The 11513-nt window shown below is 33.6% G+C and overlaps 1 protein-coding gene across 3 annotated transcripts; it reads right to left on the bottom strand.

Annotated features, from left to right (window-relative positions):
- Window positions 1-1585: 1585 nt before the first annotated feature.
- LOC108329788 (uncharacterized) lies at window positions 1586-9300 on the bottom strand. 3 transcript variants are annotated; one of them, XM_017564170.2, is made up of 9 exons: window positions 8821-9299; window positions 5878-5979; window positions 4866-5087; window positions 4373-4431; window positions 4171-4262; window positions 3946-4058; window positions 3317-3379; window positions 2417-2493; window positions 1586-1886 (listed from the first exon to the last, which is right to left on the bottom strand). In XM_017564170.2, the coding sequence occupies exons 1-9, from the start codon at window positions 9214-9216 to the stop codon at window positions 1874-1876; spliced, it is 1137 nt and encodes a 378-aa protein (XP_017419659.1). In that variant the 5' UTR covers window positions 9217-9299; the 3' UTR covers window positions 1586-1873. The 3 variants fall into 3 exon arrangements, 2 of the variants coding, with proteins under 2 accessions (XP_017419659.1, XP_017419660.1); XM_017564171.2 differs by having other exon boundaries at window positions 1586-1940; window positions 8821-9298; XR_008247020.1 differs by lacking the exons at window positions 1586-1886; window positions 2417-2493 and having other exon boundaries at window positions 3946-4075; window positions 8821-9300.
- Between the last annotated feature and the right edge of the window lie 2213 nt (window positions 9301-11513).

The raw sequence follows: 11513 nt of genomic DNA on the forward strand, positions 1-11513 counted from the left end.
ACCGGATTTGTGGTTCAAACCAAACAACACATTTAAGCTTTCTTAACGTGAAAATCATCATTCCACGTTCATACGCTGCCAAATACTTTTCTTTTTCTCTCTTTTATTTTATTGCCAAAACTCAAAATGAAAAGTTTAATATTCTTTTTTACTTTTAGTCAATAATTAAATTAAATATAACTTTTTTTTCTTGTGTTTGGTATCGATGAACTGTGGAGAATATAAAGAAAATGTGAGGAAATTAAGAGAAAATATAAAACTGCATTGTTTAGAATGAATGAAAATGAATTTTCTATATAGCGTATTAGGATTTATTTTTTAATTAAAAATAATGTAGATTTATTAATAATTCCTTAATCAACGTAGGGTTATTTATTAGCATTTGGCATTATTAATAAAAGAAATAGAAGGATTGTGGGTCCCACATAAAAAATGTCACTGCTGAAAAGATGGAAAATGTAGAAGTTGGAAATGGTCACCAAAGACTAAACTTGTGAGAAATGAGTGTCGTTTTTATTCAGGTTCTTTTAAATTTCTTATTTTAAAAAAGTTTAGTTTAAAAATAAAAATTAAATATATTTTTAGTTTCTAAATTTAAATTTAGATACAAAAACAAAATGTATTTTCATTTAAAATTTGGATATATTTTAATTTCTAAATTTAGAAATTGAATGAATATTTTCATCTCAATCTAACTGTACTGATTTTTCATCTTATATTAGATATTTTAGTTTAAATATAAACAATTCAAAAATTAGTCTAAAATATAGTTTGATTCGTTCAAAGAATTTAATGCAATTGTTTTAGAAATACAAATTTTCAAGTTTAAGAATAAAATTATACCAAATTTAAAATAGAAAATTTTACGTTACAGGTTAAAGATTAAACCATTTAACCCTAAAACTAAACATATGTAAAACTATCATGACATATTATCAAAAAATTTAGTTGGTTTTACTTTTGAAGTAATTATTGTAAAGGTTAATATCTTTGGTTTGAGATTATATATGTAAGATTTACTTATAACCTTTTTTTAAAAAATTTACTTCGTTTCTCTCTTTTTTATTGGTTTACCTCTCATCAAATGAACCTTGATGAAAAATTTATTAAGAATGAGCCACTATATACATGACAACTTTTTTATTTTGGAAAACAATAAGTCTTTTATAAGCTAAATCTGGGAAAGTATAATTCCTACACATTTAAAATTGACTACGATATGTGATTTCTAAACAGTTTACGTGCTTAGCTTTCTTCCACCAATTTATAGGTAAACATTCTAGAACATAAAGTAGCTTAAAATTGAAATGAAACTTTCGTCACAATAAAATACTTTCCATTTGTGACGATGATAAAAATAAATTTATAAAACATTGTGTAAAAAAGTATGCTGTCTTAAGATTAAGTAGATATATAAAAACAACAGATTACGTACACATGTAAACGTAATGTAAAGCAGAAGATGCCACGTCATTGAAATATGACGACATAAGAAAACGATGACCCAGGCTCCTTCTCTCTTCAATTTTATGAGTCATTTATTAAAATTAACAAAGAGCTAAACATGATGATAGAAGTTTAATATAGCAGAAAATAAGATGCTATAATAACATTCGAAACTAGTCAGAGACATATCAACAGAAACAAATGTTACATTTTACACATTCATATTTATGTATAAAAAAAATTATATATACCTTCAACTAACAACAATTGATACAGTACAAGCTGAGAAAAGTTTGAACATCAGCAGCAACTGAACAATCCACTAAAACAAATTATATCCATCAAACACATCTTACTAACACAAATAAACCCCCCAGGTAGCTGGCTGGATTCAGAGCAGGAGCTACACATTTTGGCTTTCTTGGTGTCATCTCTGGAAGCTGAATAGACCACAAATCTTTTAAATTTTGGTCCTTTCTGATAAAAATTATTCCCTATATTTTACAAACACGCAAGTTTAATCATTATAATACGGTTTCCTGTTGTTTTCAAAGAACTAGTTCGCCTGAATAAAGGAATGGATATTCAACAAAAACTATATAAGATCCAAACAAAACACTACTATAAGAAACAAAATCTCATTAAATATACTTAAACAACAACTTGCTTTGCAGTTTACAGTTGTCTGCTCATTAGTAGGGGCACAAAATTTTAAGACACGTAAAGTTCATTAAAAATTTTGAATCTCAGACTGAAGTAATAAATCACTTAAAAAATAGTTTATTGGTTTTAATCCACAATGCACACTTAAACAATTTTACACTATCAATGAACAATAAAATGCAACCTTTTAGAATGGGGATAAAAACTTTTACAGAAAGATCTTAATTATTACAATGGACTAGCTGTTCCTTGTTTACTGGAAAATTTTACAATTTGAATTGACCCAATTCATATGGAAAATACTTACGCTGACTGTTGGGTGCCAGTCTGTTGTATCAACTGAGAGTAAATATATTCATCAACTCTCTGTTTTGCCAAAGCTACCTGTTCACAAAATTCAAGCTTCAACAAAAAAACTGTAACAGCTTAAAACCAAGAAAAAGGTAGAAAGAGCAAGCGACAGTTTAATTCCATAGTAGGACTTGCATGCTATATAAAATATCGGATTAAATTACTATCTTGATCTGAGCTGATATCAATTTTTGTTTCGGGGAAGATCCCAGACCAGGAAAAAGGAGGCCATGGGCAAATAGAGAAGTTCCCATATTTTGAATTGTTTTGTCTGACGGGTAGCACAGACAGACCTTTCCAAAGTGTTCAGTGTTTCAACAAGGATTACTCATCAAGGACAGGACAAAGCCTAGCATCGTGTTGTTTTATCTCAAGAAGCTTCGACTGCACAACCAAAGATTATATCCAACACCAAGCACTCTCCCTCCCCCCCAACTGACCAGTGCCACTGGATATCTCTCCCACTTTCACAAAAAGAAATAAACAATCCGTAGTATTTCATGGATGTAAGAGACTGGAAATATAGAATAGCTAACTGTGTGATTAATTTTATTCAATGAATAATGAATGATTCTTCTAAGATATACATCACTTGATGGGACCAGAACTAAAACCATGATGGGCTTGGCTACAGAAGTACAGGCAAAATTTGTACAAATTGGTTTAATAGTAGTAGACTGTTGAATCTAAAATCATTTCCCACAGCTAGGGCAAAAAACTCCAAACCAGTGGCAAAGTGATAAAATCCACCAATCAAACTGATAAATAAAAAAAAGTGATAATAATAACAAAAACATGTCTCAAACATAAAAAGTATACTGTTCTTTCTTTCGAAACATTAAAAGGCAAAGATCACCTGTTGAGCACTACCACCAAATTGAATTTGTCTATGCTTTTGTTCACCCTTACCGCCATAAACCTGCACAACATTTTCCAATGAAAGATATAAATCAGATGCAAATTAGTTCCGGGAATTTATGTAGAAAAAAAAAACAATTTATGAACCACAATTTAATATACATTAAAATAACCCAAACTCCTAGATATTTCAAAAATATAAGTATCTTAACAAAATTTGACTTCTCAATATGTTGGAAACGGATCAAGTAAACAAGTATACAAACTACATGCTGTTCAATAAAAATTTAATGTAGTTGGAAATTGGAGGGTTTCCATACTAATTCAAGAAATGTAGAATGCTCAATTCTCTTGGTATTTTGGTAACTAATGTATTTGGTCAAGCTAATGAGAGATCCAAAAATCATTGTCTGACAAATAAGGTAAACCACAAAACTCAGGCCTGGCATCTATTTTGGTATCTTTGTCAATATCCAACAATTGTAAGTCTTCTGTAGTTCTATATGCAAATGTGAGATCCAGGGGTTTTGTTTTAATGCAGAGACTGGTATAATAACTAATAAACATGAATCAGAAAGTGAATTCTTTCGTAGGATGCTTCAAGATAGGAGGAAGTATAAGACTGACCTTGATCATTGCTCCAGATTCATTTCTGATCCTCGATATGTTTGAGCCACATCGGCCAATCAACCCACCAACCATCGTTTCCGAAATCAGCATCTCGAATGTAACATAATCAACTGCAAGATTGGTTGTCCTAGAGATGAAGTGATTGTAAGACAATATTCAAAACAGATATAACTATTAAATGGCAGTCAAATGTTGCTCTAATATAGAAAAACATTAAATAACCTGAAGTTGGGTCAAGATATGGTTGGGATGGTCGAATTGCAGCATAATTGTATGTTGGACTAATTGAAATCACTTGTCTTGGTGGGTTTTCCCTGTGCACAATTTGAGTTCATATATAGGTTAGGCAAAATGACAAACTAATTTTCAACAGTAATTAGAATCAGGTTCAAAATTAATATACAACAGAAGTTCACCAGCACACCTTAGTTGACAACCTATCTCGTCCAAAGCCTTCATTACCGAAGGAAGATCTCCTGATAACTAATTTCAACAAGAGTGAAGATTACAATCCAGGTTTCCAAAGTATTTTTGAAGCAGCATAAAAAAATGCATAATTCAATCCTCAAATCATCTTCATGCTACTTGATACATGTGAATAGAATTTAGAACTATGACTTAAACATGAACATATTAAAACCTGATACACAGAAGAGCAGGTCATTCAACATCATGCAAGCATTATCTTCGGAAAATTAATAACAAATAATAACATTCATATTATGTTGGTCCATCTGTAATCTTAACAGTACATGAAATTTCAAAGAACAAACTGAAATTCCTTGCCATCATGGTTAAAATATCCAAGTCAAAATATATGGTGAAGGCAAAGTGACACTGAGTCACTGATAAAAGTGTTCCCGAAAACCAAAATTCTTTGTTGCAAGAATTGATAAGCATTATTTTAGACATATCACCTGCACTACTCTGTCAGATTCGTGGGCAGAAGCACATAAAGGTAACTGATTTGGTGCAAGAACAGTAATCGAGGCACCAGAACAGTCCCTCAATTTCTCAATGTTTTGACCAGACATCCCAATTAATCCACCTGCCTGGGACCCAGCAATCAAAAGTCTAATTGTATTGGCAGCCACATGTCCTGCTGCAACTTTTGACAAATCAAGACTGCTATCATCTTCCTGTTATATGGAAGCATTATCAGCGCCTCTCAATAGCATTGACAAAATGAAGTAAGACCCAACAGGGCTACATGAATATTAACATAATACATGATAATCTCAAAAGTGGAAAAAACTAAAGTGGCCAAATACGTATCAGAAGTACAGGATATGCAGGGCAAGACCCCTAACTGAGTTTATAATTATCAAGCATAACAACGTGTTTTAAATCATGATGCACGGATGCAGGACATGTATTGTTTTCAAAATAATACCATACAGGGGGGTGCAGCAATTTATACTAACGATATAGCATATAGGCATATACAGTGACAAGGTATATAAAAATATCATGTTACATTAATTCACTACAAAAATAAATGAATATTTGGCTTGGCGTGTTAAAGTAGTTTACAGATAAAGCATTCAGTGTTCTTCTGTATATTTTGTTGAATACCTTCCAAGGATGCTCCAGAACAATGTTACATATTTCAACTTCTTTCTATGTGTTCAAACATCTGCAAAAATGTTCCAATTTTTTTCTAAAACTAAAAGGGATAGCGGCACGGGTAAATTCGAGTTAGACAATTCAAGCCTTAGTAATTCAATTTTCAAAGCTAGACAAACAATAAACCATATTATTTTAAAATAAAAATTAAACAGCTCCCACCCTGGTTTTTATAATAAATTATGAAACACAATAAGAACATAATCAGCAATAAAAATCATAACAAAATTCAAAGCTCTAGTCAGATCAAGCATATTACAGAGAAAGCATGTGAGCCAAAAAATTCAATCAGGACCATCTTACCTTTAAAATTAAATGTGCTATTTGCTCAAGAGCTTTCTCTGCATCAGTAACCTTTTCATCATTATCCTTAGAACTAATAATGATAACTCGCTCTTCATGTCTCTGCCCGAAAGGAAAACATTAGATTGGATTTGGTAAAACACCAATTAACCTGAATAATGACTGAACATTTTATTTTAAATGCAAATTTAAGCACTTCAACCAATATACATTAACCCTCACTAATAATCGGCAAACCTGAATGAAGTTTATAGCATTTAACACAGCTGAAAATACAATGTTCAGATAAGATATGGATTTTTTTTTTGGATCCTTGAAGGAAAGACTAGTGTGGGGAAAATAATTTACATATCACCTATGCCTTTAACATGGTGGTTTCTGCTGAAAATAATAAATAATAATACAAAAAGCACTTTCGCTTTTAGAATCGTGACAAAAACAATTTTGACAAGAGCTAACAAAGGCCTGGCATCCCCGGGGAGAAATAATTGACAGTACTGTCAGGGTCAAACAAAGTCCTTCCCAGAAAAATGTAGAGTTATTCAGTATGCTATAATGCAATAAACAGACTTCAATTAACCACTGACAAAAAGATAATAAAAAAACAGCCGCGGGCAGCTGACTGTGGAGCTTGTGATTGACGCAAAGAACACAGTTGAGGGTAAAGAACACATCTAGGGGCAAGAGTCGATCAACTTTGAAATGCATAATTGTATTTACGAATTACAAGACTACAATATTTTTATATAAAAACTTGTGTTTGTACGTACGATAATTTTCTTAATAAAATAAGGAGGTGGGGCAAGGCCACACTTGCTCCCTTCATACCATCCCTAGTTGACTCTGCCTGCGTAATGCAGAGATACAAAATCTCCATGGTTGTTGAATGACTTGTAAAACATGGAAACAATATTTATTTGGGCAACAGCTTTTTTTTATTCTTTTTATGTTTTCTTAAATATAAGAATAATTGTAAATATCTTTAAGAAATCTTAAAACTTAGAGAATTTTGATTTGGGACCTAATGTGTTTTTCTTCTACATGATTCCTGATTTATTGGGATTCATTTAGCTGGTACATTTATTGCTTTGAGTGATGACGTAGCATAAACTGACAAGTGACAGTGTAGCATAAAACAGACTATTATAGCACGTGGTTGTGATTTGTTTTCCATCCAATATCCAATCCATTACATAACAGAAAATATATAATGAGACTAAAATATATTTCAATAAAATAAAGTTTGAGTAGAATAAACTATAGGATTTAAAATAAAAATTGTCTAGTTTTTAAGTGAATAAAAAACATTGCAACCTTCCAATTTTATATGACCTTTCCAACAAGAGGAGTTGCACTAGCAATACACTACTGATGATAGAGTCACCAAAGAATTACTCGAGACCAAATTTCTAAACGGCAAGTTGATTGTGATGGTTATCAATGGCACAGTTAGAATGAGGGTTTGACTAGGATTTCTACCTTTTTTTTAAAATAGATCAGAGTACAGGATGCTATGAATAGGGCAAGATTTTTCATTGTTTTCCTAATAGGAATAGTGACACTTTATAAAGATTCCGAACCAAGAAGGAGGAAAGGGTGAGGGTGAAGTGTATGTAACAGTTACACAGTAGTTATCATTTTGAAAATAAAACTCCAGTGCAATAATCATTATATCGTTGTAGGCTTTGCAGTCAAGAGTGGACATACATCAAATTTTAAAATACAAGGCAGCATCACACTTCAAACTTTCGTGAAAAGATTTGTAGCTGAGATATCAACTGCCTCAGATTACAATCCAACCAAAGGGTAGAATGTTTCATCCACACACCAAGCCACGCCCGTTTGTTACAACAACTGAATAGCAACTAAAAACGAAGAAGCAATTTCGCCTATCACAGTACCACTATCTTAATTCAGAAATTTAACTCCTAACAAGCTCCAAAAAAATTATATACTGAAAATACCTCTACCCAAAGTAGTCATCCCGTTTTTTTCTCTCAGCGTAGTAAATTTTTTCCGCATATCAATCAAGTTGAACATTCCAGCCCTTCCCTCCTACACTTTTGCAGTGAAATGCGTAAAAGGTCCGTCAATGGCAGTGTAATGGCTTTCCATACACACCCTAAATGGATGCCAGAAACAAAAAAAAAAGCACTAATGTCCCACAAACCCCAAATCAGATGCAAGAATTAGTGTATTGTTGTATTATTATAATACAACAATTCAATTCAGAACAACAGTTTTTTTTTTCTTTTTTACTCAAGCAGTTTCTCAGCCATCAAACATACACCATAAAATGAAAACATCAACAAGCCCCAAATAAAACACTAACAAATCATATAAACAAGTATTGTGGTATTCAATTAGTATTGTCAGGTTTTCAAAGGAGGGTAACAAAACTCTCTTTGTTGAAGACAGTATAGACTCTCTTAATAACTTCTATTGCGAAGAATGTTGTTTTCATGAGTTTTCAATTAACCCAATAAACTAATTGTAATCTTCAATATTACTATATAACAAAATATCATAATTTTGTTCAAACTCAGGAACCGACACGAAAAGATGTTAAGGCATGTAGAAAAAGTATTGGTGAACGTTGAAAGCTAAAACCATTTAGCTATGAAAAAATGTATTGATTTTACTTTCTTCTCGAAAACTTGATATTTTCTTATCAACTATGGTAATTTCGAAACCATATAGTTCTACAGATATAAATCCATTAAAGTTCAAACTAAAAAAATCGTACACTGTCTATTAAAATCCACAAAACTCCTTAGTACAGAAATAGGCTATTAAAATTTCAATTCAACTCACTCTCGAAGATCAGTTCTACCGAATATGTGGATTTACATTTAAAACCCCAAAAGTGAAATCCCCTAATTTGTTGTCGCTCTATGCTATCACACAGATTGATTCAACGAGTGAACGAATAAAAGGACTTACGGCGATAGCGTCAGCGATTTTGATGGTTGCTTTGGTGTCTTCTCGAATCCTCTGTATGCGGCACCCCTCCTTCCCGATGACCTTGCCGATCTGGCGCGAGGGCACGACGATCCTGAATATGACGTCCTGTCCCTTGGCGCGCTTCGCCGCAGACTGCTCCATCGCGGCAGCGGTTCCGGGAGCCTCGTCATCGCGACGGCGCTTACCGGAGGAGGCGGCAGCGTCGTGGATGGAGAAGGGAATCTGGAGCGGCATGGGGAGAGGCATCTGCAACTGCATGGGTAATGGCATGGGCATCTGCATCTGCATGTGCATGGGCATGGGAACCTGCATGGCAGCCATAGGGTTCTGCGGAGGAACCATGGGGTTTATCGGAATTTGACCTTGCTGCGACATCGCTGCTACTTCTTCTCTCGAAGAATCCAATAATCGGAGTAGGAAAGAGAAACAGCTTTTCTTGGGAAGCAAAATATAGGGTTTTGTTACATGAATTACCAAGTTACCCTTGGTTTAAGTTCGCATGAACAGCGTCGAGATAAACATTCTAAATTAAAAGTAGGTTTAACAGCCTCTTTGCTATTTTCCTTGCGAAATCTCAATTTTGTTCAAACAATTTTTAAAATGTTTGGAATATGTTCACAAATAAATTTGCCTCTAATTTATCTTTTCCGTTAAGTATCAGCAAATGGAGTTAATGCATTAATGATGTGGCATCAGTTATGTGAAACGTGTCATTGTATTGATTTTGTGAATAATAACGTGTAAGGGAGTAACAAAGAATATGAACCCTATATTAAGTTAGGGCTTTATAATTTGGGGGAAATCTGATTTTGGACATAGATAAAACCAATTAGGGTTTTCTCCTTTGTGTTGCGAACACGGTACAGTGGGTGTTCTTCAAATTTGTCTTGTTCTCTTTCTTTTATTGTTCTTTAGCATTTGGATGTTAGTGTTGTCTGTTGGAAATAGAGTGGTGCTTCGTGTTTCGCGAGTTGGTGTTCTGTCGTTGGTAGTTGGTTGGTTTGTGGTTTGTGGTTGTCTCATTTTGGGGTTCCTTCTTGTGTCAATGTCTTTGAATCAAGGATGTTCGTCTTGCTCATGGGTGAGCTCTCGTGGTGGTACATCCAGAGGATTCCTTGGAAGGCAAATATGTCATTGTGGAGAGGTTGTTGTGTTGAGAGTGACAAAAACAGTTATGAATGAGGGGAAGCAATTATGGGATTGCCCTAATTACAAGGTTTGTTGTTTAATTTCTGTGATAAATTGTTCTGGTTATTAATGAAATGTTAATGAAGTGAATACTTTGAACAGTGGACAAGAAATGAAGAACTTAAAGGATGCAATTTCTTTAAATAGTGTATTGAAGATAATGTAGATGATGGTGGCAGTACTATTGTTAGACAAAGGAGGAAGATTAATAGCTTGGAGAAATCTATGATGGGTTTTCAGAGAAAGGAGAAGATGTTGATTTGGATGCGATGTTTTATGGGGTTGATTAACATCATCCTTCTTTGTATTTTGTTTAAAAGTCCATGATGTGTTGTAGTAGTCAGTTGTTGTGAAGAGCACTTTGACCATATTGTACTATGATGTTTTCAAATCAATGAGAAATCTGAATTTGTGCATCTGAATTTATTGTTTGAATGTACATTTTGTTTGATATATAAAAGATAAGGTAATTGAACTCTAGATTGAAATGACAGTAAAATGAGAAAGTGGTGTGTCATCCTCATTGAACGTCCAATAAATTTATGGATTGTGAATGTGCTCTGGACGAAAGCAACACCAAATCAAAAACTTTATTGTAATCACATAACATTTAGGTAAGTGACATGTAGTCCTCACTGACAAAGATCAAGGTAAGTTACATTTAGTCCTCATTGTCAAAGATGAGTACCTGTAACATGAGTATACATCACAACAAAGAAAAATGTCCCTGTAATCACATGCACATGGAATGAACATCATTGATAATGACATGATAATAATAATCCAATTTGGTATCACAATTATGAATAATCATCCAATTCTGAAATTGGAAATCAAATGCACATCCAAAAGAGAAATTGTCATTGAGATTCTGATTATAATCATCCAATTTGGTATCACAGCTTACAAAATATCTAATTCAAAATGAAGTTCAAACTACATGTCAATGTTTACAAAGCAGCCAATATTGGGTTGTACCAAACAAAAGCTAAACTTAAGCTAAACTTGTCAAAATACATCTGAGTGTTATGAATAACTTTTAAAGTCCTGGTGTAGTTGGCTGGCTTGGTGGTTGCTGACTTGGTCCTGTAGTTGCCTAGCTTTCTTGTTCCTGACTTGGTCCTGTAGTTGGCTGACTTTCAGGTTGCTGACTTGGTCCTGGACATTGTGGGCAAGTATTTCTTTTATGACCAACCTGTCTACATATGAAACATCTCTTACAAGTTCCATTTTGCTTTAGTTGTGTGTCATCCTTCTTTAGCTCCCAAGCCTTTAGCCTTCTCTTCTTTTTTGGTCTACCAGGTAACACCCTTTTAGGTGGAGGCAAAACATCAGGATGAGAAGTCATTTCCCATAGGTGATGACCGTTGACAGGGTATATCATTGGAATGTATGTTTCTTGGTATGTTGCCCTTCTAAACCAATTTGAGACGTAGTCTTCTCCATTGATGTTCAAAAAATTCATGGCAGCTAGTGCATGACAA

The sequence above is a fragment of the Vigna angularis genome, chromosome 2 (genome assembly GCF_016808095.1).
Source record: "Vigna angularis cultivar LongXiaoDou No.4 chromosome 2, ASM1680809v1, whole genome shotgun sequence".
NCBI lineage: Eukaryota > Viridiplantae > Streptophyta > Magnoliopsida > Fabales > Fabaceae > Vigna > Vigna angularis.